General features: G+C 37.6%; 2 protein-coding genes across 6 annotated transcripts in view; both read right to left on the bottom strand.

The window, feature by feature from the left end:
- LOC122058233 (copper-transporting ATPase HMA4-like) overlaps nucleotides 1-3,969 on the bottom strand; it is a 6,914-nt gene extending 2,945 nt beyond the window's left edge. The window contains exons 1-6 of one of the 5 annotated variants that reach the window (XM_042620824.1): nucleotides 3,857-3,969; nucleotides 3,632-3,698; nucleotides 2,957-3,254; nucleotides 1,148-1,893; nucleotides 566-1,037; nucleotides 288-455 (exon numbers count right to left, since the gene is read on the bottom strand). In XM_042620824.1, the coding sequence (XP_042476758.1) occupies nucleotides 288-455; nucleotides 566-1,037; nucleotides 1,148-1,893; nucleotides 2,957-3,214 (1,644 nt within the window). In that variant the 5' untranslated portion in view covers nucleotides 3,215-3,254; nucleotides 3,632-3,698; nucleotides 3,857-3,969. Of the gene's footprint in view, nucleotides 1-287; nucleotides 456-565; nucleotides 1,038-1,147; nucleotides 1,894-2,956; nucleotides 3,255-3,366; nucleotides 3,604-3,631 lie in introns of those variants that run through there. The other 4 variants (XM_042620823.1, XM_042620821.1, XM_042620822.1 and 1 more) reach the window with 4 other exon arrangements.
- Nucleotides 3,970-11,187: 7,218 nt separating this feature from the next.
- Nucleotides 11,188-27,972, bottom strand: part of LOC122057181 (DNA-directed RNA polymerase I subunit 1) — a 63,100-nt gene continuing 46,315 nt past the window's right edge. The window contains exons 15-19 of the mRNA XM_042619191.1: nucleotides 23,047-23,245; nucleotides 22,674-22,954; nucleotides 17,207-17,347; nucleotides 13,325-14,150; nucleotides 11,188-12,056 (exon numbers count right to left, since the gene is read on the bottom strand). Coding sequence (XP_042475125.1) covers nucleotides 11,523-12,056; nucleotides 13,325-14,150; nucleotides 17,207-17,347; nucleotides 22,674-22,954; nucleotides 23,047-23,245 — 1,981 coding nt within the window. The 3' untranslated portion in view covers nucleotides 11,188-11,522. The remainder of the gene's footprint in view (nucleotides 12,057-13,324; nucleotides 14,151-17,206; nucleotides 17,348-22,673; nucleotides 22,955-23,046; nucleotides 23,246-27,972) is intronic.

Raw genomic sequence — 27,972 nt, 5'->3', positions numbered from 1 at the left:
GGGGGGGGGGTGGGGAGGTGTCTTGCAGACTTCCGAAAAATATAAAAGTGAAGGTCTTTTTTCACAAAATATTGTGTTGCATTTCAGTAGAATATTTTCTGGCTTTTTCATTCCCAAACAATTTCCTTTTAATTATAAGACAATTCCTGCAAAATAATTAATGTTAAAACAACTGATAAACCTAACACAATCCGCTTGCTAAGACCTGCAAAATTGATCAAACAAGATTGCAAGTATTTCAAGAAGAATCGAAAGTGACAATAAATATAGACAAACAAAGAACTTACAGCAGGGACAAAGAACTTTGAAATTTGGTCTGCCAGTTTCTGAACCGGTGCCCTGGCAAGCTGAGCTACTTCCACTAGCTGGACTATTTGGGACAATGCAGTCTCTGACCCAACATGAGTAGCCTTAACTAGTATGCATCCATTCTCATTCATGGTTCCACCAATAACCTGTTCATGACATATTTGAGCATTTATAAATTTCAATTAAGTTTATAAGGTTGAAAGAAGGAAAGAACAAAGAAAAAGAGGAACAATATAAAAAGTAAAAATGATGAAACCTTGTCTCCTGCCCTCTTAGCGATGGGTCTTGCTTCTCCAGTGATCATACTCTCATTCACATGACTCTGACCCCTTATAACAACCCCATCAACAGGAACTGTTGCCCCAGGGAAAATCTTGATCACATCATTCCTTTGTATCAGTTGAGTGCTTATTTCCATTTCTGATATTACATTGCCATCCCCATCCAAAGTTAAAAGATAGGCTGTATCAGGGGCAAGGTCTGTCAGTTTTGCCAAAGCATCTGATGTCTTCCCCTTAGCCACTACCTCCAAATATTTTCCTAAGAGAATAAAAGATATCAACATAGAACTAGTCTCGAAGAAATCCTGCCCTTGAAATGAATCCGAAGTTAGCGCTTTTATTACAATGTATACAGAATAGAAATAAGCTGCATTGGTGCCCAATGCAACAAGAACATCCATATTGGCAGAACCTCGTTTCAACGCGTGGTAGGAACCCAGATAAAACCTGAATCAATAATAGATAGAGCTACATTATGATTAAGTTGCTGACACCGTGTTGCAAACAAAATAATTTACCAGGTATTACTAAATAAAATGATAAGTATGATGCAATACCTTCGGCCTATAATGAATTGTACAGGCGTGCAAAGAATCCATCTCAGAAGCATCCCAACAGTAAGCATGTCGTAGAGCTTGTAATTCAACCAGTTACCGTAAGGAGGAATCATTGGAAGGACCATGGAGAATACAAATACTGGAAATGAAAATAGACAGCTCCAAAGGAACAGGTTTCTATATGCCAGAATTTCATACTGACGCTCTGTTTCTCTTTGTCTTGGGGGAGTATATAAACTTGCATTGTAGAAGTTGGGCCCATGGCCAGCTTCTTGTATGCAATGTATTAGAGACCTTGGACCGGTGAGGTTGGGGTCATAGCTAATAGTCACCTTGCTACCCACTGGGTCTATCTCCACATGATTCACACCATCTACTGCCTCAAGGGAGGATTGAATGATGGAAGCATCATCTGAAGAACTGACTCCGTATAGATGTAGATGCACTTTGTTCATATCATCTCCAGAACTGAGAAGATCAGCTCCAAATCCAGCGTCTTCAATGGCATGGATGAGGTTATCAGAATCCGTGAGGTTTGGATCAAAGTGAATCTTTGCTTCTTCAAGGGCTAAACCCACTGCAACCGTTTTCACTCCATCAACTGCGAGAAGGGCACGCTCAACAGACTCAGAGCAGCTGGTGCATGCCATTCCTTTGAGTCGGAGTCGGCATACTGCTAAATCTTGTTCAGGGAAATCATCAACTTGATAGCCCATGCCTTCTATCATTTCTTTAACACCTTTTGCCTGAAGTAGAGCACCAACGTAAATGTTTCTAATCCCCAGAAGTAGATAAAAATAAAGTGGAAAAGGATGGAAACAGAAATAGTTCAGAAAATCCCCCCTACTATGATATATTGTATTTTAAAAAACAGAATAAATTGCAAGAGTAATAGATTGCGAAAGAGGGCCATAAATAAATCTGAAAGTAGTGTTATGTTATAAGGAATCAGCATGTACAGACTTTTAACACATTCTTAAGTTTCTATGAATACACCAAGATAAATCCACACAATAATTGCATATATGCACCTAAAATTCCAGAGGAGAAAAATTATTGGCTTAAGTAACAGTTCCTCAACCTTATCCAACTACTTTGGTTTAGGTACATGAGTCCAATTCTGTGACTGTTTCAGGCAAGGTCAAATAGCAAATATTCAGGATAAATGCTAAAAAGTTAAAACACAAAATCATAAAAAATCCAACCAGTACACCGTCCAGATGGGAGAATGTCAACACATTTCTTGATAACTAAGTGGAGTGAGTTGGTAAGCCTCATCCGAATTACTTGAGGTCTTACACAAATCTTGTTCTGATTTCTCTTTTGGATAAGTTTAAACTAGCGAATTTAAGAATCAAAGTTGAAAAGTTAGTTCTAAAAGATCATCAATTGTAACAAGCCAACAGTTCACATTCTAGATAAAATAATGTCAACACATTTCTTGGTCTTGAAGTCTAGTAAGTGCAATGCTCATTAAAACTGGCCTTCTCTACCTTCAGCAAGGAGTTTGGCTATCATTCAACTTTGTTACAGTTCAACACATAAAATTTACAAAATTATCACGGCAGATATTAACAATTCAAAATACATTCAAATTATTTTACTGGTCCATTAAGGTATAAAATTCAAGAGGATTGTAGTATACACTGTTGAAAATTACCAAAACAGAGTAAAGAACTTTATTAAAACAACATATGAGAGGAAAATAAAGAGGGGGTCAATACATTGTCTACACAATAATCAATATGTCTATTGTCACGAAAGACAGGGCATAAGGGAGGCTTGCCAAGTAACTAAAAGCTGACTTACAGTGACAAATTCTGGTTTGTATCTGATAATAGCCTGCCCCTGAAGAGGCGAGACCATGACAGTTTCAATCCCATTAAGCTTTCTAAGCCCAGATTCTATGGAGACCACACAAGAAGCACACTTTATGCCTCGAATTTTAAACACAACTGTCTTTGTTTTCCTGATTGCATTCGGAGTTGGTTGACACACTGTAACAGCAACACTTTCGGAAGCTTGAAGAAGAGGCGCCTTAAGGTCGTCTTTCCCATTCATTTCCATTTCCTTGACGAAATTTCAAGCCCTTGATACTGTAGACACCCTCAGATACCAAACAACAAGATTCAAATTTTCAAAGAGAGAATCAGTACTTGCAATCCAGATTACAGAAACAAACTTAATGGAAATATAACAAAGAATAAAACCCTTGACACCTTTTTAATGAAAATTTCAACTGCTAAGTCGACATAGAACCAATTACTCTCTGAAATCTCCCAATAGTCATCCAAACAACCAAGAACAACTCTCCCAAATATAAGATCAGAACAAGGTCTGGACTTGCAGAGACAAGTACTAAAGTACAATCGATTATGAACATCAAGACGAATGCATTTATAAACAAGAGACAAGATAACAATAATACCGAAACGCAATAAACGAAAGATCGTATATGCGATTCTCTGTAAAGTAAGTGATTACCTTTAACGTTATCTTCGTTGGATTACGAAACTAACATGTGAGCATGCCTGGGAAAAAGCTAGGGTTCCTGAAAACAAAAAAAAAAGAATGAAACTAGGGCCTCCTCCAATCCCAAATCATTCGAGAGAGGACTCAGAATCTTGCACGGAAAAGGATAAGAGGACATATATATAGAAATATATTAGGGTAAGGTGGAAAGGGATGGAGGTGGGCGCGAGTCACGACCGCTGAGAGTGTTGAGAAGAGACAGTGCGCTAGAAAGTTCCCTGTAACCTTCTGCAGTCTTTCGCACCAAATAGTGGTGCGCAATGTCGCGTCTCCTTTTTTGAATTTTCGAAACTCCAACGTCCCACTAACTTTATATGCAATCCCCATTCTCTTGTGCGAGAAAACCTGTTAAAATTCCATAAATACCCTGTATCATTGAAGCTATGCCAAATGTGCCAAATGTAAATGGTCAGGCAAGTACTCTCAGCTTCCAATACCTGCCGATACTGGATCGGGTAAAGGACAAAGGGTATTATTGTTAAAATATAGTTAAATATTGGTATCTTCAAAGGTAAAATCATCTTACATGATTATTCCATGGACTGTTTTTTGCATCAATGGCTTTATTTTCATAGGTTTCTTTCATCCGTTGTTTGGAAGATAACCAAATACGTTGTGTGATTACGGTATTTTTTAGTTCGAGTATTCCTGTGACTGATCTGTTATGTACTTTAGGTGTGACTGTCGGCTTAGGTTTGAGGGTTTCCTTAGAAAAAAGCAAAATTATTTGGAAGATAATCCATTGCTACAAAGAAATCCACTTGGTTATGGATACTTTGTCAAAATAGGTACAGTAACTCGGATAGGATCTTATCTAACTATTTTTTTCCTTCGACTTCCTCCAACCTCTCACATACATGATTAAGCTTCGTGCATTCAGGGCCTGTTTGATAATGTTTTTGTCGTTTCTATTTCAAAAAACGGTAAAAACATAAATTTTCATTTCTAGAAACAGAAACGAAATTGAATATGTTTGATAAGTCATGTTTCTGGAAGTTAATAGTAACTAGCGAAAGAATGATCATGAGTTGTTTCTAAAAACAAGTGAAATGAAGCAGTTTTATCAAACATTTTTTATTTCGTTTCTGCGGTTTCTAGACACAGAAATGATAGAAATGAGTTTCTTGAAACGTTATCAAACGGGCCCTCAGTTGTTGGACTACGTGCATGTGATGGGTTATCAGGAAATTAGAGAAAAATAGAGTTGGAGAAAATCTGGATACCAATAATTTAGGGCCCGTTTGATAACGTTTCTTTCGTTTCTGTTTCAAGAAACGGCAGAAACATAAATTTCCGTTTCTAGAAACATAAACGGAATTGAAGTTGTTTGATAAGTCATGTTTTTAGAAGTCGATAGTAACCAATGAAAGAATGGCCACAAGTTGTTTCTAGAAACGGCGAAACAAGTTAAACTTGTTTCGCCTCGCCTAAATTGTTTCTTGAACCATAAATAAGTAAAAATTTATATTTCTATTTCTGAAAATAAGTGAAACAAAACAGTTTTATCAAACGCTTTTTACTCCGTTTCTGCTGTTTCTGGAAACAGAAATGGCAGAAACGCGTTTCTTGAAATGTTATCAAACGGGCCCTTAGGTGTTGATGGATTGAGTGGAGCACACAGGTTCAAGGGGTTCCTCACTAACAAGAAAAAAAAATTGTTTGAAAGATAACCGGTCGCTATAAAAAAAGTCTTGGTGACTAATATTTAGTCAAAGAAAGGTGCGGCAACTCAAGTGTTGATGGATTGGGCAGACCATCCAGGTTATGTGGTTTTGGATTTGATCAAGGATGCTCAAGAAAAACTAAGATATCGATTTTTATACTTATTTTTTGAGTTGTAATGGTTGTTAGTTTTACTAATGGTTACGTTGAAGGTAGTTTTTAAGTCATTTGGATTTTCTTGATTACTTTATTGATGATAATGCCAAAGGTGAAGAATCAAGTAACCATGTATATTTTATTTTTTCAGTCTAGGATTGCCTGAACTTCTTTAATACGTTTTCCATCTATAATAATATATATCATCCTGATTCTTAGAAGACCAAAAGAAAAAAACCCATTTATGAAATCCAATTCTCCTACCAGAAAAAAAAAATCCAATTCTAGTATTCGTGTGGCCTACCAAACATGATTCTAATCTTGGACTGAGAATTGCCTTAGCACTACCTCGAAGTGCGTGTTTGGGTAAGTTATTGTCGTGCCTCATCCCGGGCGTAAACGGTAAACCTTTATTGTTGTACGCACGAGAAGCCTATAGACGTCAGGGTGGGCCGGTGGGGTGTGCTTCTTGTTGTTTTGATAGTTATCTGCCCTCAAATCATTTTAAAAGCAAGAAGTCATAAGCCCATACTCCACCACATAAAAAATAAAAAAACAAAAAACAAAAAAGTCGTAAACCCATAAATTGGAACCAGATCTTAAACACCCAAGTATGCATATCAAGTGTTTTCCAATCATTAGATGTGCACGCGAAAGGATTTTGACTGAGATTTACCTTTTTTTATATATCAATCGGTGGCAAGCAAGGATTATTCTTCGAAACACATTCAAAATGATCTCGATTGAGTAGGGTTTCAAGAATTGATGAATAGAATTAAAAATCGTTTGATTCAGATTGAAATCGAACAGTCAATGATTTTGATTTACGATGAAACAGTTAAGCATATTCCTGGATAAAACACTAGAATCATTGAAATATTCGTTGAATTTACAATTTTAGGGTTTTTTCAAATCGAATTAGGAAACGACATTAATCACTTTTGTCAAGGATTATGTGCTTTAAAACCATGCCTCTAAGTGAACCAACAATGGTGCTTCAATTAATTTACCTCCAACAAGGCAAAGTCTGAGGTGTTCATTTTTGTAAAAATGTTGTGTTGTGCATTACATTATATAGTTATGTGATTATAACTTAATTTGACATTGATTAGGTATAAGAATAATGCTTTAAAAAAAAAAAAAATTTTCAAATCAACCATAGTGACATAGGTACGTTGTGGCACCAAATCTTAAATGGGTCCCTGAAGGGATTCCCCATATACCCAAAATCATCAATCCATGTCGCGAAAAATAGGGGAAGCACATCAAGATGGAAAAAAGAAAAGCTTCCAACTATACCTCAAATGGCTGCCTTTATCCTATAATTGATTATCCTAAATTGGTGGGTTTCCCTCACCACTACTAGTGAGGAAAAAAGGGTTTGTCAGTGTCTTTTTTCAATCCAAACAAAATGTGTTATACGTATTCTAGATATTGCATAGATATATATGATAACATGAATGACTGAAAAAATATTGCATAAAAAAAATGAAAAATACAATAATGTATAGATATATATGACTATATTTAATTACTTAAGTTTGAATTTTGACATGTGACTAATCATAAGGTGTATATTACTTAGTTGATATACACCTCCGGTGTAGCTCCACTGGTCCAAAGGCGTTGCATGTTAACAGATGTCTCTAGTTCGAGTCTCCTCATGACTGATTTGTTACATGGGTTAGGTGTGGTTGCATAGGGGTTCCATGTTAGCAACAAAAAAAGGTTGATATAGATTGATCAATCGTGGGTTTAGCGCATGATATTGGAATGGGTATTGGTCATCCTCAACTAAAAATACCCCTACTTTATATTAAGAAAATATTTTTTACTTTTTTACCCTTGGTCTGTTTCATTCAATTGATACAATATATAGTATCAGACACTTATCAAATCAATATGATTTGCCTGATCCAATACCAATACTTCGAATCATGTGACTGATATAATAATAATAATAATAATAATAATAATAATAATAATAATAATAATAATATTATTATTATTATTGATACGTATCCCTATCAATATTGATATTGTCAATGATCAATACTCATACCGATACCATAAACTAAATCTTTGGCCCACGTGGTGTAAGAAGAAAAAAGTGAACCCTATTCATAAGTTCTTTTAAGATAGGCCATTCTAGTGAACTTTTGCCTTACATTTATAAATAAAAATTTGAAAATTCCCATCCCACTAATATATGGAATGGATAACAACATGCAACATGCTTGCCCACTATAGTGGAGCAAGTTGTGGGGAACATGCATGCATGGTGGACACCATTAAAAAAGACTAGTGCAGTGCGTGGGGAGGGGTTCTCCTAGACACCACAAATCTACCCACATAACTTGGTGATCACCATTTAGAGAAGAAAAGGTGGAAAAGGAGGAAGGGGTTCTCCTAGACACTATAAATCAACTCACAAAATTTGATTGGAGCAAAGTACAGTAAAGCACTTATCTAGGAAGTCTTTCAAAGTCTTTCGTTCCTCATCTAGTATTCCATCTCAACACAATGGATATGGGAGCTAATCTCGTGTATTAGGTACATCCTTTTTAGTCTATTAGAATAGTGAGTAGACTAGCTCACTTGCGATTGCAACAATGTGAATGTATTTCACCTCCTCATCTATGAATAATGTGTAATTTCAAATATATGGCTAGAAGAAATTTAAAAGACAATGTGACCTAGTCTATCTTCATCCATGGTTAAGAGAGATCCTCTTCATCTGCCTTTGACCGTTTGATTGGATTAGATAATGATATTTCCCTATAATCCAATCATGATGTCACATCATCATTGGGAAAGAGAGAACCCTTTGCCATGGATGTAGTTAGTAAATTTTTCTCATCATTCACTACCATGTGTTTATTTTGAACCAGGGAAACAGTTTCACCCTCTAATGGGTCATACCCAAAAATATGTTAAGATTCTAGAACCAAGTATTAAAATAAGGGTATACTAGTTTATTTCACTATGACGTTCCTACCCTTGCAAAATGTTTTTTTCTAGAATGTTGTCGAAGGGTAATTCTTGTTAAATCAATTTTAATGGATCATTGTATCAAATCCCTTTCCTCCTTTCTCAACGGCTATGACTTTTTTTTTCATATACACCACCACCGCCGCGCTGTTATACTAGCCAACATTCCCGCACTAGTTATCGAGCCTGTGGTGTGGGGGTGAGTCAATAGTCAATTAACAACGATGCTGCAGTAACCTCCTTCTGTTTTAGTAGTCGGCTCATATAAATCAAGCTATTTTCGGTAGTTCAGTTGTGTTAGCTTGTTGTAAGGCTAAAGCTGATCGTAGACCACAAAACAAATTGATCGTACCTTACCTGGCTGTAAGCTACCACTATAGAACAGAAGATATGCATGCATCCTCTATATATATATATATATATGTTTCTGTTTTATTTTAGTGATATAATATTTTTTTATTTTCCAGCTAAAAAATATCCTATTGGCCATGTAAAAATTAAGAGAATTGGACAAGCTCAGCTTGCCTGCAAAATTCTAAATGTTAGATTGAGACTGATGCAGATGTATTTTGTTCATGTTGCAGTGCATATGTGACTGTGTATGCATTTATAAGAGGCCAATGCCAGCTCAGGCAGTGTCTGAATATATTGTCCTAGTTTAAATTATAATCAATGTCTTACTTTTTTGGGACTTTCCCTCAGTTTCTAGCTAAGATCTATGCTTCGTCACTGGAACAAATGTTAAGGACCAGTGATCTAGTATCACTTGAAAAAGATGATGGTTATAACCCATCAACAAGATATGACTAAATGACTGTTTACTGTGGCTAAATTTATCATTAAGTGGCAGGGTCCGATTATTTCACAGTATATCCGTGTTTATTTTTGTTGATTTTGGGCTTGATAAATTATAATACTGTGTGTGAATATCATGTGGTTGCAGTGTGGTAGAACAAATATTAATTTGAATATCAATAGAAAGCCGAGTTGGTGAGGGACCTTTGCCTTAGGAAGCATGTGGTTTTGAGTTCAACTCCGATTATTTTCTTGGGGCCACTCACACAAGGGTGTTTAGTGCTCTTCAATGCTTTCGATGAAAATTAAATGGTTCTTATTTAACCCTGGTATGACCGGGTCCATGTGGTTGTCTGCTCAATATGTACCCATGAAACTAGTCAGGCCGAAGGCCCTTGGATACCCATCATTAGCGGGGAAAAAAAAAGTGTAGATATTAATTTGAATACCAGATACTAGTAATGTGTTTTTTTACTTGGAAGATGTCGAAATATCCATTGATCTCTCCAGAAAGACTCTTAAAACTTAGATGAATGATGTTGTCTTAAAGTTACTCTTCAAGTACATAACGTGGGAACTAAGGGTGTTAATTAGTTCAATTTCGGTGTATACGGTGCAATTCAATTCACATTTATTTGGTTGAAATCAAACTTGAACCATTTACTAAATGATTGTTGTTTCAGTTTCTGAAATAGCAACCATTTAGTAAACGGTTTCAGCTCCACGGTTTTTAAACAGTGTCGATTTCACAGTTTTAAAAGGTTTTGATGCGATTTATTCCATACAGTTTCTAAATGGTTAGTAATCGGTTTGCTAGTTTATTCACATACTTACTAAAATTTGCTTTCAATCTTGTATCAAATTAAATGAGGCACTAAACAAGCAAGGATTTAATTACATAGAAACATAATATGAGTAAATTATTGAATAGTCTGTTGGACAACCTCTATGTTCCTTAATTCTTCCCTAAATTGAACCATTATATTTTGTTAAAACAACCAAATATTTATTCGTTATACGGGTTAACTGGATCGATTTTGACAGTTTAAACGGTTCAATTTTCATAATGTCAACTCGATTTGAAACCAACGGGTTAAACGGTTAACACCGACCCGACCCATTTAACTAATCGATCTTAAACTTGAACCAGAATCGAACCATTTACTAAACGGTTTTGTGATTTCGATTTAATGACCCGATTCGATTTCGATAAACGGTTTCGGTTTCAAATTCACATCCTTAACGGGAACCAACCCACAGGTTTATATTAATTCTTAAACTTGATTTACATTGTCAGCCCTCCACATAGCAGACTATTTGTAAAGCTTATCAATGGAATTAGCTCTTTAAATCTATGTTCCATAATTCTTCAAGCAAAGGGTGGAGAGAGAGAGAGAGAGAGAGAAGAGAAGAGGCAAATCGATCACAGGGTCTTGGGCCATCTATGTTTCTATTATTCTAGTAGTTGGGCGAGGAGGGATGGGCCAAAGTGGGAGGAAGAATGGTCGTAGCCGAACACAGAGGCCTGTGAAGCAACGGCGAATTCCCCGAATTGCTTCCATTAATGATAGAGGTAGAAGTCACCATTGAAATTGATGAATATAGCTTGGGGATTATGAATTTATGAGGATGGAACGTGACTAGACAACGATAGTTAAAAACATTTAATGATAATGGTGGTGTTAGATCTCACATGTCCGATCAAGTGATTATATATGCAGCAGATCCTTCTATCATGGTGGCATGCATATAGGGACAAATGTATCATATACCATGTTTCTAATCAAAGCTAGCACATGCAATATCCATGATCTTGGGGTACCTAAAGTGCAAATTACCCAACTTGGGAAGCCAAACTATAAAGCAGAGAGAGAGAGAGAGAGAGAGAGAGAGAGAGAGAGAGAGGAGTTTCAATTCCATTTCTCAGGATAAATTGAATAAAAACCATAACGTTAAATCCGAAACCCGCTTTTGGACATAAAACTTGATGTACTATGCAGAAGCTCTCATAATTAGAAAGCAACAAATAAATAAGAAAACATTTATATACATCCATCAATGGAATATGGGTCAAGAGACCTGCCTTCATTGAGGTAAATTGGAACTCCAATGGCTTCCAGACCCTGGTTGTATTGTCAAAATTTGGTAGATGGCTTCCACAAGTTCATGATGTTGTTGGACATGGTTTTGAGACGGTTTGCAGAAACTGAGAGAAGAGAAACCTGAACTGCTGTCATCCCTACACTTCGAGCTTTTGCATCAAGTCAAAACTGCCAGTGCCCATCTTAACGGGCAGCCCTAGGCAGATTCTTGCAGATGGAGCCTCCAAGTTGTCTGTCTCCCCATGATAAGCAGCTTCAACAATGAACTTTGATGCTGTCTCATATGTCATCTTGCTGAGGGGAGATACAGAATCGGCTATGCCATGTCTGCTCATTGGGCGGTAACGACCAGAATGGGTCATGAAATCAGCAATGAGGATCAGGTGCCGGATATTGACAGATATACCATAGGACCCAAATACAGCTTTCACCTCGTTTATGATGGTTGTCCTGGCAGCCTCTACTCCATATGTCTTCAGCACAGCGTGTATGTCGTTGGAAACTAAATTCCTGGTATCAAGTTCATCCTGCATATTCCAAAATGCATGGAAATCCACCCCAGCAGTCTGCAGTGCCGGAGTATCAGGATCTCCATTCTGGCTAATCACTGAACACCGATCTATTTTCCCAGATTTCTTGATATAGACATTCCTGGCAGTCTTCTGTGCAATCTGCAAAATCATCACCCCAAGAAGTAAATACATTGCTCACTATTAAATCAAATTGAACATCATATTGAGTTAATAGATCCAGTTAATAGATCCAAATCTGAAGGCTTTCTCAGTAGTTAGGTGACATGAGATTGAAAAACAATTCACGAACCATGTGAAAAGGAAGTTTAAAAATTTCACCTTAGGATTGTTATATTTCAATATGCAATGTACACAATGATCTAGGACCGATTATCAATAATAATCAGGGGAGTACTAATCTTAAAATAAACTAAGCCTCTGAAGTATCTGTTGGAGCATGCTTTGCTAAGGTGTCCTTGCATCATATAAGAAAATGGTGCCCCTTCTTTGCATTTATTGCGATTCTTTCTCTACAAGTACCTTCATTGGAACAGTCTTATTACTCCAACAAAATCTTGATTCCTTTCACAGGCCGGCCTTCTACTTATAAAAGACGGCGTAGGCTTACAAACAAAGGCTGTTTTCAATAAACAAGCCAATGTAACAAGGATACACCTGTTGGAGTTTATGTAATAAGGGTACTTTGGACACTGGCTTATTATCTTCTTGTCTTATATTGTACTTTTTCTTTTTTACCTTTTACTTCCCTAGGGAAGTGTATTTAATTCCTAATATAAGGGAGAGCAAATATAAGGGAGAGGAATCATTTCTCTCCCTAATTCAGTTGCATACTTTTCTCTCTTCTTCTCCTCACTTCTTATTTTCTCCTCTCCGTACACTACTTCCAACTTGGTATCAGAGCGTGTTTGAGAGTCGACCAATCTTTTACATCCATTGTACCTCTCTTTGGAACCCTAAAAAGGTAGAGGGTTCCAGTAGAGGCTATACCATGTAAGAACACACACACAAAATCTAATGAAGTTCTCTCATCAACTAGAAGGCCTAATGGAAGGAGTTTGGAGGTTGTGAAGTCCATTTGAAGGAGCCCTCACACTGCTACCGCCAGCCTCCCCTTCAAGTTCTTATTTCTTCTTCATCAAGCAATTTGGGAATGGGGCTGAGCTTACTAGAATCGACCAAGGGTGCTGAAGACCTGCTCTAGCTCTCGCCAATGCAATGTTAACCAGCGACAGAAACCAGGGAGATCCAGCAATAAAAAAACAATGCATTTAGCTTCCAAAGACAAAAGGAACCAACGCTGGGTTTGTGAACTGAATTTAGCATTTGAATGTGATGAAGAAAGAAAATCTAATCCGAGTTAAACGTTAACCATACATTATTATTTGAGTGACAAGTTGGAAAAGTACCTGGGCCAATAAAATATGAGGTTCGTTGGTAAATCTAAAATGGATCTCAACATCCAATCCGTTAGCTTCCACGTGGAATGCTCTGTCAGTGTCTCTCTTTCTTTGTTTTGAACTGTCATCCTTTTCTTTAATTGCTGATTTTTCCTTTTTCGCACTTGATTTTGACTTGGAGACGGATCCAGCCTTTGATGGGGTTTCATCATCAGCATCAAATACCTCAATTTCACCAATTGTAGTATTCCCTTCTTCAGCTTCAACCTCATCGATTTCACTCTCAAAGCCAGTGGATGGATCCCCTTCATCATGTTCATCCATACGTGTGTTATCATTTTCCATATCATCATCGTAATCCACCTCATCTGTAGCTTGCTGTTTTCTTTTCTGTGCATCAATGCCTAGATCCTCAGAACTACCATCATCATCATCTTCATCATCATCCGCATCACCACCGCCAACATTGTTCTCTTCAACTTCTTGAGATTTACTGCCCAGATCATCCTCACCTGCTTCCTTTGCAGAAGTGGATTGTGCAGTCTGCAAAATGTTTTTTATGCCACTAATCTTAGATAGCATGTCCAAATGATTTTGAATGGCATCCTCCAATTCCCGTAGAAACCTATTTTTTATGGTTTTACGGCAGTCTTTTAATGTAATATCCATATAAGGAGGATAAATTAGAGGTGGGTATAGCTTCAACTTCAGCTTATAAATAGGGGAGATTTGGCCCTCTTGAACAGCAAATGGCATAACAGAGACCTCCATGCTCTCAATTACGTCTGCTACAGCTACCTTCTTGAACTTTGCAGCTAGACGCTCAGCTTCCTCCCTGCACCAACAAATATATTAACAATGCAAATCTCTCTATTTCCCTATGATGCATGCAAGCATGTAAGGTAATAAAAATATTGGAAATGATGGCCACCAAGGCTTGATAAGTCAGAGATGAGGCTTCTCCATAAGAGTTTGGATGCAGCATAGCAAACTTCTCGGATTAGCAAAGAACATAAGAGAACGAGAAATTTTACACAAGCAATTTTTACAATCACATACCCAGATCCTTAAAGCTCAGTAGGATTTGGCAATTTAGAGTGCTAAATCACATAGAACACTGATGATTACAATTTGTTACAGAAAACCAAAACATATATCCAAATTTAAACTTTTCCAATGGCAGAAGCAGATCATCAATCTTTCACTTGTTCATTTTATTTTTTCTTTTAATCCTTTCCATTTTTATTTATATTTATTTTTTAATATGCATATAGTGGTTGATGTTTTAAAAGTACATGATCAGAAGACATTACTGACCTAGATGTTATTTATGACACAGCAATATTACAATCATGTGTTCATCATCCACACAAGGGAGATATTGACGAGAATATTGCTAGTATAATTCTGGAAGGATGGATGAGCATGCAGCTAATAAACTCAAGGAGAAATTTTATGAAATGGAAAATAAGGAATTCATACTTTATTAGAAAAACTGATGAGGAAGCAAGGAAAAATCACATGCATATAAGATGAGCTGAAATGAGATGAGAATGTTTGGGGATAGATTGCGGCCAAATAAGGAAGAAATAGGAATGGATGCTTCTAGAAATTTGGGGCAGCATCAAGAAGCAACAAAGATGAGATAAACCTTAACGACATGATTCATTCATGTACATTGATGATCAACGATAGCAGCATTACATACTCCAAATTTGAGAAGACAAGGAGAAGGCCATAAATGATGTGTTGGCCAAATTTTCCAGGAACAAGAAAATATTCAAATGTAGGTTGAGAGGTCAAAAAAAAAAAAAAGGGGGGGGGGGGTGGAGGGAGGGAGGTGACAAAAGAGATTTTAGAAGTTTAGGAGGGTAGAAATTCATAACATGTCAGGGCCCAAGTTTGGAGTTTCATTTTAGTAAGGGGAGAGCCAAGATCAGGGACTGACAACTTGGAGGAGCATAATATACTCTTCTTGTATGTCTTCTACTTTATCTTTACTTCACACCCCAATAGGAATGTCCTACTTTTAATTTTTTCTTTTAAGCAACCAGATGCCTTGATTAGGAAGGCAAGTGCTGCCTTGAGACTCGGGAAGTGACTTATTCCTAAAAGATAACACCATGAAACTATGGCGATGGTCAACATTGAAGGCTGAAAAGGACAAGGAAGTTAAAAATAATAATAATAAAAAATAAAAAATAAAATAAAATAAAAGAAAAGGATTTTATAAGCAACTGCAAAAATGACTACACATTTTAGAATTTGCAGCAGAACAGGATCTACGTAGCGCCCCAAATAGTTGGTGCAAGCTTTGCAGAATTGAGCAGTACTTCGTCATACGGAAGGCAAAAGTATGTCTAAACAGGGAATATCATTTCTCATAATGGGTGCATTTTTCATCCAAATGGTGGGATAACGAAATCATCAATCGAGATTGCTCATCTGATAAGTGGAATAGAGGACTGATCATGTGTATCACTCATATGGCATATTCATTCAACTTTGATCGAAATAATATAATGACATTGTGATGGAGGAGACCACTTTGGCCATGAGCTTGACGCTAGGGCTGAAAGCCATGTGAGGGGATAAAAACTGTTGTGAATCCTTGAAAGACAGTGGTCAGGTCCATCATCTTGCAGTTGTAAAATAGTAGGGGTACTAGGTGATATCTTCTCACAATTGATAGATACTGGAGCAGCACAAACTCTGGGGTACACCTGCACATCAGAACCACTTTTGTAGGACTCCTCTAAATCTTAATGCCTTAATGAACTTCTGCAGGTGAGTTTCAATTCATCCCGCCAAGATCCCTTGAAATTTTACATATAAAGTGCTCCCCACCCCCCTGGGGATGTACAACTGCTAATACCTGTATTGGGCAATTACTATTTAAAAAAAAAGGATTTTTTCACTCTTATAGACTTCAGTACAATTTTCTATTAAAAGAGTTTAGACATTTCAAGGATCCGAGGATCTGTCTCGTTCATGTAGAGGCCAGACTAGGCCACAGAATAAGTGCTATTGAAGCTCAAATGTAAGGGTGTGATCTATTATGAAAATGCATAAACGACTCTCAGTTCATCAGGTTACCTATCACTATGAGGATATTTACTTCATCATAAAACAATTTCTTCAGGTAGCACAAAACTATCTCAAGATAAGCCCCAACAACAAAATCAGCAATCATAAGTCAATAAAATTCAATGAAAGGAGACTATATGATACCAAGAAGTACCTTACTCAGTATGTTCCAGAAACAAAAGTTGTTCTAGTTTCCATATATTGTGGTCTTTCCTGTAAATTCTTCTTGTTTTGGTTTCTAATTAACCTACTGTGAAATGTTGTATAATTGTAGAAAATCATGGCACTTTGTACACAAACCTTCAACATACAACTGCAAAAGTACCTATCAGAAAAAGATCTCTGCAAAAGTATTTGTTTTTTCTATTTTTTATTGGTACACCTATCTCTAGGATTACCAAAGCAAAACCCAAAGCCTTTCTATCAACACTGAAGAACTATAAGAAGAAGCTAGCAACAAAGTTGTAGATTCATTTTTGCAGAGACTCCCATGGTCCCATGCTTAAAATGTAAATTAAAGGTTTACAAAGCTATAATGCCAAATCCAAGGTCCTAATTAATTGCAGTTGAAATTTCAGTCTCAAATGAGTTCAAAAATATGAACTAAAAAATTGCACTTGCTAAATTTTCTACCCAAATTTTTTCGAAGGATTAAATTATTTTAGTGTGATTACTAAAAGCCAAAATTTTAAAATTTCAGTCAATTTGAAAGGAAATTTGCAACTTACTCTCACTACTCATTGTGTGGCAGCTTTGCAAACATAGGGCAAGGAACACTCACGGGCACAAGAAGAAGTCACTCACCTTGTCCTACCCTTCTGTAATGGGCAGGTCATAACAGGAGTCTGAATTTTATCTGAAGCCCTCATCAGAATCTCTTGCAAACGTGGGATTCCCAAAGTAACATTCATTTCTCCTCGCCCAGCAAAATGGAAAGTGTTGAGTCTGAAAAATAAAGAACAATAAAAAAGTGACTCCAAAGAATGGCATCTTCTTGCATATTAATAAAAAATCTACCAATTAGGGATTTAATGCATGTCTGGGAGAATACATGGCTAAAATTTTCCAGTTGAAGTCTGAATATTTCAAATTTGTAGACATCAATGGTCGGCCCATGGGCAAAAAATGGTGGGTGCAAGCCTAGATCTGCCACGTGGTAGATCAAATGGGGCTTAAATTTAATGCATAGGTAGACCCCAAGACCCCTGCTCACATGTCAAGTTTCAGCCTAAGTGGAGTTCCCAAGTGGCTCACAGAAAAATATCCAGAACTACCAAGGTGGTGTACGGGACTACAGGGATGCATGGACATACCCGAGGGTATGCCATTAGATGGGAGGGTAAGTGATTCGTTTTGAGGTTGAAATTTGACATCTGACCAATTTAGGCAATTGCTTGATATCCAAACAGAAAGGATTGCCACATCAATCTTCCATGTGGCAGAACAGAAGCTCCCTTCTGCCAATTTTGTCCATGGTTTACCGACCACAAAAACATTCACCAATTTCAAAAATAGAAGGTTTGGAAACAAATAGCAATTCTAATTTCAGAGATTTATGAATCCCAATAATACAAATGGAAATAACAAACAAACTAGGAGAGCTAATAAATGATTGTCAACCAAAAATTACAGAGTATTTTGGACACAAATAATTCATTAATTGGAAAGAGTACAGAATAACTGCTCCCCCTATTAATTGACGAAGGGGAGGGACCAATGGAACATAGGGAATAATGGTGGAGGACAGGAGGTTCATACAACCTCATGCAAGTGGTATCAAAACTAGTAGCTCCTCTGGCATTAAATTTACAAGTAAAGTCATCTCTTGTGAGCACAGAAAGAAGTGGCAAAAGGAAATTCAGTGGAGGAAACTCTCGAATGTCAGCAACCACTGAAACAATTTACCGAGTTATAGCCAAGATTAACAAGGCACTCAAATAAAACCTAGCAATCACCCAAATAAAAAGAAGCAAGCCACATGAGCATTTTAGAGAGTATGCAGATATTACGGTGCAGGAGAGTATGAATTAGGGTAACAGTTCTAGGAAGTCATGGTTTCTAAGAGTCGACAATGGAAGACACAATAATCACTTGGGGTTCGATTAACTTCTTAGGTCCTTGTGCAGTACAGCTACTTATTCAGGAATGCACGCCTGTTTTGATGAGCTTAGGGGAGTATTACTGTCTAGAATATTGTGTTCCTGCTTAGAAAAGTAAAACATAAACAACAATGTCAGAACTTATAAGTAGAGAGAATAGAGTATGATGTTTCCAGGTTGACACTGAGAGGGGGGTAAATCAGTGTCTCCAAAACTTTTCGCAATACACCCTCAGTGGATGTCTTCAAGCAAACCCTGATTGACTAGCATTGACCAATTTAACCAATCACACGCAATACAAATGCACGTCCATGTCGCAACTACTATGTGGTTAGGTCTACCAGATAGTGACAACCACTCTGCAAGTCACATGCACTCCAATATACAATGCAAAGTAAAACAAGCACAGTACACCATATATACGTGGTTCAGCCAACTTGCCTACACCACGGGGTAATACCGTAACTAGGGTTTTGTATTATACTCAATACTCAACTTTTTCCACCACTACAATGGTCCAGTAACACCTATCTCTGCTTCAATATGACATGCAACTTAGACAAAAGCAACAACCACAAACCCTAGACAAGCCCCAACTTGCTAGGTTTACAATTTTAAATTAATAAAAACTCAATCCCACCCATTACATCAACTCTAGGTTTTTCAACAAGAAATGACAACCTAGAACAAAAATTAGGGACTTGGGATTGCGAATTACCCCTCCCTGATTAAAACCACGATCAACTTGTTGTTTAGAAGCTCTAACACAACGTGCACACACTCCAAATGTTCAACACAGCTCCATAGGTTGATCCTTCATAGTTTTTCATGCAAACCCCTTTTGGAAGCAAAATAATCGATTTTTTTTCTTTGCACAAGGACATTCCTCTTGTCCTCTAGAGTGCATAGCACTTTGCGGAACTCAATTCGGATTTAAAACGAGGGAGATATCCCAGTTTTATTGAAATCTTGTCGATCAAAGGCAAATCCGTAACTCTGAAACTTCTCATGACATGCAAAACACACGAAGACAGTTTCATGACAAAATGATTTGTAACGAAGCAGCGGCTTAAACCATAGCCATCCAATCTGAGTTCTGAATTGCGGGTGATACTATAGCCAGTGGATCGGCCAAAAGTCTGTCTTTGGAACTCGGGTATGCTGAGAGATTTTAGATTGAAATATTTGTTGTGATTCACGGTACTCCATTATGCACCATAGGGGCTTCAAACTTGTGCTGAATAGGATATAATTTTAGAGAATCTTTATTATGCGTACATTACACTGTCAAACACGAGCAAATTCAATACAAAGGAACTATTCTATGTAGCACTAGTGGATAGGACTCGAATCACCGAGCCCATAAAAACTCTTCCAACGGAATCTAATCCGTCAGCGTTCCCATACCTACGTGCGCTTCAACTAGAGCCTTTGTTTTGGAATCTTGAGACGAGGCTTGATCTCAGCCACCCAAAAAGTGATCCGGAGTATAAAAGAGCACGCGTAGGTTGCACCCCAGACCTCTCAAATTCCCTGAAACGGAATCTTGCATCTTTGAAGGCTTTTAGCCTCGAATTTTGTGTTGGACAAAGACTGAAAAAAAGCTAGGAGAGAAGTAAACTATAGGAATGCACTCAAATGTGCAAGAAAAACTCACTGTAGCCTCCCCAAATTCTCAAAAGCTCTCCAAATTAGCTCTGTTTCGGCACGACCATACAAGAATTGCCATAACTTCTTCGTCCGATATCGAAACGACACAATTCCAGTGGTGTTGGAAAGAAGACTCAACGAACTACATTTTTTTTATGTAGATTCCTCCGCCCATATCTGCCATTAAGCTTTCCCAAATTAGCTCTGAACACGGTGCCACTGCGTGAACCTATGAAATCGCAACTCTCACTATATGAGGCATTCACCTGGTGCTTTGAACCTTAGCCAAACACAGTTTAAGCACCTAATACACTGTCAAAATGCATTACAGATGTCCGGCCAAATGACCATATTTCCCTTGAAATTGTTTAGTTGATCGTTTGACCATTCTAGCTTTTCCAACTCACCAGTAGCTACTGCCACAACACCAATATGTCCAAATACATTGCCAACAATGACAACACAACCCTAGAATGCTCTAGTTGCCCAAAAAAATAGAACAAAACTTTAGGATTCATTAATTCCAATTTATATCAAAATTGTAGTCTATAGAGGAGAATTCTTCCAAACGGAACCAAGAAAGAGTGCGTCCTACTTCACTCCTTTTCTTGGACTGTGTAATTGATACATGTTTTCACTTTGATTTCTCGCTGAGAAACCTAGAAGGTGTTAGAAGTACTTCTTCAACCATCCTTCAAGCCGCATCATTGACCGCTTCACCTGAAGATTGAACTAGGCAGAGTGGTTAACCTTTGGGTTGGTTTTCCAAATATGCTCTTTATCTAGATGTGACTCCTACTGTGCCATGTCAGTTTTGGTATCACAGCCACCACCCAGCATCATTTTCGGACCATCAACATATCAACTTCGACAACCAACTGCTATCATGTAGTCAATGTTGGAATCAGATTCAGTGTCTTACATTGACATTTAATCAGCACTCCATGTCCAAATCCCAAGGTTCAAAAACTGGTTCCATTTCACCGTTTTGGTCATTCCAAAACTACTGAACTACCGAAATTTCGCCAAAACAGTGTATTTTTTCGTTCTTTTTTTTCTTTGCCATTTTGAGGGGGCTAATGGCCGAAATGAATGAAATTAGAAAAATGAGCAAAACGAAATGGACTGAAATGACCACAACTTCAATGGACCATTGCATTTTTTGGACCAAAATGAGCCAAATTGCAGAGAAACAGTGTTGATTCTCCTGTTTCGTAATGGACATTTCAAAATTAATGAAATTTCAACAATGGATGAGTTTTTGAACCATGCCAAATCCTCTATAAAGTAGATCAAACATTATAGTGGTAAGTAGAGCTAAGAATCTATGTTACATGGATGCATGTGCAAGCATCAAACTCTACAAAACCTTAAAAATACTAATTGGAGTGGGATATATGGACATCCTCCGCATTCAAGGCAGTCACCTTTCTTGCACCAAGTAAGGTGTGCAGTTGCCTTGGACCCAGGATGGCGCCTAGACAATGCCTTGACAACTATGAATGTTGAAAACAACATTATCTAGAGAAAAACTTCATTATGTGAATATATATATATATATATATATACAAATAACTATTGCATCTTTACTGGATTTGAATATCCCATTGGGATCCTATAAAAGAATCACTTATCCCATTCCAGCGAATGATCCAATACAACTTGTATATTTATTTCATAATTCGATCACAAAAACAGTTCTTGAAGGGGGAAGAATCGTTGCGATGAAGGAGACTGCAGGAGAAGAAAGAACTCATAGACCAGAATTACTACAAGCACTTTTAGATAAAGGGGGGTTAACTAACGAAAGAAAGATGGAACTAGTTCCCCACCCAAGAAGAAAACCACATTTCCTTGCTACTAATTGACGAGCGTACCCAGTGCACGAGGCTCCCACCACTTTAGGGTTTGGGGAGGATCATAATGTATGCAGCCTTACCCCCCACTTAGCGGAGAGGCTGCTCCTCGACTCGAACACGTGACCACTAGGTCACAATGGAACAACCTTACCGCTGCACCACAATTGGGTGTGTGTGTTTTGGGGGTTGGGGGGGGGGATTGGAAAAACATGGTCCTGTCAAGAGAAGGTTCTCATGATGGTCCCTCAACATGATGTGGCAATCCCACCATTGTACAGACAAGGCATGGTCTGGATTAGTCACATGTCAAATTTCAGAGTAAAAACTAATCTTTTAGACCCCCATCCCAATGTACTACATGCTTCCTTGTAGTTCCATGCACCCTCTCCATATCCATGTCCTGGTGTGCACTGCTCTTCGTACTCCCAGATTCTTCTAGCTTTTATTTTGCCACTTGGCCAATTTCAATTGGACATATGAGCAGGTGAACACAAGTTCACCAGTCAAAAAAATTTGGGCACATTCAACATGCCAAATGGAAGATATTTTTGGCTGACTAGATAAACCACACACACACACACACATGGACTCAGCATGAAAACCTTCTATTGACAGGCTGCAGAGAACGAATATCAGCATTTAACAAATGGAAAAATATCTCACGTCATCTGGGTTGAAGGCTCTCCCACAGACTGAGCAGCTATCACACCAACAGGTTCTCCAGGCTCAGCAAGGCTTGAGAGGTATTTGTGTTTCAGCAACTTCATGAAATCCTTCTGTTTCGTCAGATGAAGACACTCTCTCTCCTTCCCAGAGAGACGATAAATGAAATCCTTTGCTTTTGCTTTAAGTGCTTCTGGTAACTCCTTAATATAACCATCAGATCTGAATAAGGATGCACTGCCAAGTTCACCACCGATACGTTCTTGAATAATCCTTTGGTTCTGTAATTTGTAGGGTACATAAGTAAAGAAGCATAGACTATAAGAGTTTCTAGTCCAATATATAATTAGCACAACAGAAATAAAATTCTTACAGAAGCAAGTGCTTTAAATTCTGTGATGAAGCTAGTTTTATGGGCATCCACACCATCTTCCCCATAATTGAATTGGACAACAGATCCATCTGCATCTCGAACAGTATGGTCATAACAAACTTTCAGACACTCCAGATTTTTTACAAGGCATCGTTGCAGATATCCACTACGAGAAGTTTTGACTGCTGTATCAACCAAACTACAGATAAGAAGCATCAGTTAGAGGATTCGGCCAATAAACCAATGGTTGCTAATTCTTCAGTTAACTCAATGATCAACCAATATATACAGATTTCAAATTTGTAAAAGTAGTAACATGAACTTAAATAACGGAAATGAGAACAGATTCTAAAATGTGAATTATTTAAGTGCTACGACTGACAAGGCGTGCTTGGGCAATAAATTATTGCACCAAGCATATAAAAAAATGAGGAAAATGGGATTATTCACCACAAATAAATATTTTAATACACAAATTTTCACCATGTTGAGGGTTCAATACTCTATATATATATATATATATGTATATGTATTAACTCATAGTTGCATCAACAAGGAAAACACAGCAAATGAGGCCAATGTTAGGACAAAAAACTTCAAAATTACATCAATATCATGCACAGATTTATCCAAGGCTTCAAGGAACCCGATAATGGATTTGGCTGGACTGTATTAGGAACAGCTAGCGGATCATTTTCCACTTTCAGATACACTAGGTTGTCATAGCTTATTTTAATTCAGGATCAGTCAAGGTCTGAGTAACCAGGATCTGACAAAGGTTAGACTCCTGGATCTTGGTTCCGTAAATCCTTGGATAAATAGAAGTTGAGGGGAATTAGATGAATTTCTAGTACCTCTGCATTATTTTGACATGGCCTAACCAACTGAACTGGTTCATCTAGGTTATCTAAACCAGAAGGTCCTTCACATAAGAGCGTTTACTTTTGTTTCTCTTTACATTTTTAAGAGAAACAATTAGAGGATCCAAGGTCACACAGATAAGATGAAACAGTCAGTCCATATCCAAACAATGTGGTAGCCCAATCACAGTAAAGGGTCAGCGAGCTGTATTTATTTCATGATTACTTTATTTTTAGCAATTTTTAAGCTAGTTCAGTCAGCCCAAGGTTGTTTAACCACTTCAATTTTTTTTTTTTTTTCCTGGCATTGCAAGGAAACGCACACCCCTTTACCCAAGCAACTGGTGAAGGTGGTACGCAATCCTAGTATGTGGTGACAACAGTCATACACCCCTACCAACTGTGCTAGCTGGAACCTATCACCTATGAGTTACCATTGTATACTGACTACGGGTACAGCATACGAAAAGTCCCAGTGTATGTTGGAGGAGGACAAGAACAGAGTCCCTGCAAAGGTTGTCATCTGTTTTATTTTACAAGATAAAAATATACAGATGATAGAAAGATCTAATATATAACATGTTGCAAATTTGAAACTAAATACCAAAATAAACAACAACAACAACAACAGCAAAGCCTTGTCCCAACTTAATGAGGTCGGCTACATAGATCCAAGCAAAGCCAAAGAAAGAGAAAATAGGAAGGCGATAAAAGAGACAAAATAGTAATCACTGCAAAGTAAGGCACAGCTAAAAGCGGGTCCGCTACCTGGATTTTAGCCCTCCAATCTGCTCTATTCAAAACCATACTTGGGACAAGGCCTAATTTGTGCATGTCTTTCCTCACCACCTCTCCTATGGTCATTTTTGGCCTACCTCTAGCTCTTTTGAGTCCTCGTATCTGAATCAAGTCACTCCTTCTTACCAGGGCATCCGGTGGCCTTAGTTGAACATGCCCAAACTACATTCTCGTAGCTTGTCAGGGATTGGGGCAACCCTCAGATCCGCTCTAATTTGATCATTCCTTACCTTATCTCCTCTAGTTTTCTCACACATCCATCTTAGCATTCTCATTTCCGCTAGCTTATCTTAGCATTCTCATTTCCGCTCCAAAATAAACAGTGCCATAAATATATTATTTATTTAGGTTCTTGAATAACAAAATGAAGGTGGTGGGTGGATTTCTAATCAACAGTGAGTTTTGAGGGCGAGAAGATGGATTCAGCTTAGCTTTTGGCAGAATGAGATATCAGAATTTCAAAGGTCCACAAGAAATCCAAGAGTTCATACAACGTGGATCAAGAGCTTTAAGACTAGGGGAAGACTGTCAAAACTTTCTGAAAACTATGTACGAACAATCTAAATCCTACAATTTTGATAAAAGGATATAGAAAGATGTGATAATATGTTCCATGTCAATTGAACATTCAATCAGCTGCAATTTGAAGGTCAAGATACAAGTATATAAGAGGGACGACATGGTGAAAAGAGCCCTTCATGTCGAAAGTGTTTGCATAGGCTCGGAGTGAACGAAGTATCAACTCTAGAACAATTAAAGAAAAGAAGTTTCAGGTTGGTGAACAGGTATAACATGTGTTTTCAAGAAGCAGCAGCAGTATAAACCCATTTTGTGAATGTTAGGTGGGTACTGGCTAACCATATGATTAGTATCCCAAGAAGCTCGGTACGATCTGACTAAAGTGTCAGGAGCAGTGGATAGGAGATGGTCATAAACTGTGGATTTTAATCCTTTTTATTATTTTTCTTTTTTTCTTTTTTTTTTTTGTGCATGTGCGTGATTAGTTACCAATTATATTGATGAAAAGGAGAAGAAAAATTAAGCTAAAGTTAACAACAGCAGCACCAAGCAAAGCTGGTTGGGGACCCTCAGAGGTAAAACACAATAGGGAAAGGACCTAAGCACAAGGAGAACCTAAAAACCCCCAATTCTGCCAATTCATCAGCACTAGGTAGCTGAATGCATCCTCTAAACAAAGCGGAATTCATGATTAATGCCAAGAGCTCTACTCTTCCTTATCAAATGCATGTGATATTGATTCCCAATCCCAATATTTTGATGGCACTAAACAACATTCTTAGCTATGGTTAACAATCCTTCTTAACTAGAAATGGATTTTTTTTTGACAAAACCAACCTTCTGTTTAAATACTAAACTTGGTTTTGTTTTTGAAGTCAAAAGCTTGGCCTTCATGGCCACAACTAGGAAAATTTCTATGAACAATGTTAATATGCTGTATAGCCTCAGCAACTTTGTAGTTTCTGTTTTTATTTTTTCAATCAGAAAAAAAAAAAAAAAAAAAAAAAAAAAAAAAAATGCATGTATCTTCATGGACCATCAGCCGTTAAACGAAGCCAACCCATTATCAATTTGGAGTCACCCAAGCGTGCCCGTTTAGCCATGGTTTTGTGACTTATGTCCCATCCCCGAGGTTCATCTGGAAAAACCCAGTGCATCGAAACATTTTGATGAGAAGAAAATAATTTTTCAGTAAGTTTTGCATGCAGATCAGTTCATCACTCCTCATTAGTTGGGCCTTGAATTCAAAGGGATATGAAGGTATTGATTGATCTAATCATGTGGGGAACTAATTGAAATTAATTCAAAAATAACAGATAGAAGGTTTTGCTCCTCCATGGGCTAAAAATTATTAGTTGGCTCCATTTTTCTTTTGCCATTATCAATGTAAATTAAAACTCAAGTCTGTTTTACTCAACAATTATTTTTGTATGGTCTAATATCTCATATAGTGGGTGTCTCTATGCCAACATGGCTGGTCACATTTCCACCACTTCCATCCATGTATTCCACATGAGAACCTCTCTCACGTGGATCCACCCAAGTCTTTCCATGAATCCCACATGAATCCCACATGGTAAGGGGTCAGAAGTGTAAATCTTACCAATCATTGTGTCAGAGTGATGCAATACCCACAAGGGTTTATACAAGGAGAACCAAGACCATACAAGGAGAACCAAGACCAAGGTCGACCCAAGTAGCTGATTGGGTCGACCCAGATCTGGTCCAAGTCAGCCGACGATTTGGGCTGCTGATGGGGTTACTAATTAGTTATTTAGTTTCTATTTTGAAGTCCTAAATTAGTTTCTAATTTCAAGTCATTGTTAGTTTCTAATTTCTATCAAGACTAGTTACTATTTTCATTAGATTCCAATTTTCAGTTTTTAGTAACTTTTTGTAATCAGTTTTTAGTAACTCTGAGTTATTATTATTCGTAAACCCTCTCCATCATTATAAATAAAGTAGATGGATCTTTTAATAAGCCACGATTTTGACAAAATATTTGGCTGCTGCTGCTGCTTTATCTGCAAGAGAACTTTTGTGTGTTTGATCATAATGATGGGTTGGTGTTCGATCCAACGACTCCTTGCGGTGTGAAGCCCGGGAGGATCTTTTTCTTCAAGTATTCTTTTCTTTCCAAGCTTCCTCAAGTATTCTACTGCTGCTCATCGATCCAGGTATTTATATCTTCAATTTCTGCTGCCCAGAAAATTCTGCAAAACAGATCATCCACCCCTACTGGAATACCCAGATCTGAGTGTCGGTTTGAGCTCAGATTTTGGTCGATTGGTTGTCCATATACTACTAAGGATCGACCCTAGTATGGTCTGTTTCTGATGAGTCTGTATAGAGATATTAAAAATCTCCCGATTTTTGTCTTTCAGTGACCTGTTGTGTCCTAACTTGAGATCGATTACTGTGACTGGTCTTATGTTGTTTCCTTAATATCTTGGATCCATATTGCTATTGATTTGAACCTCCAAAAGGTCTCTGGAGTTTCTGGTTGTGTTTATTTAGTCTACTGCTGCCCTGTCCTAATCTTTATTGGTAATCTGAAATCTGTCGACTGTTGAAATTGTTATTGTTCTGTTATGGTGGTGGATTGCTGATACCATAGTTTGGTTGCTGATTAGTCCTTTTGTTTGGTGCTGATATCTGATCCTAGAGCCCCAATTTCTGGTTTGACAGATCTGATTGTTAAGGACTGTTGACTAGTTAATGTTGGACTGTTATTGCTGTTCACTGTTGG

Source organism: Macadamia integrifolia, chromosome 12 (assembly GCF_013358625.1).
Source record: "Macadamia integrifolia cultivar HAES 741 chromosome 12, SCU_Mint_v3, whole genome shotgun sequence".
Taxonomy (NCBI): Eukaryota; Viridiplantae; Streptophyta; class Magnoliopsida; order Proteales; family Proteaceae; genus Macadamia; species Macadamia integrifolia.
Note: the sequence above shows the minus strand (reverse complement) of the source record. Positions and strands in the feature narration are given on the sequence as shown.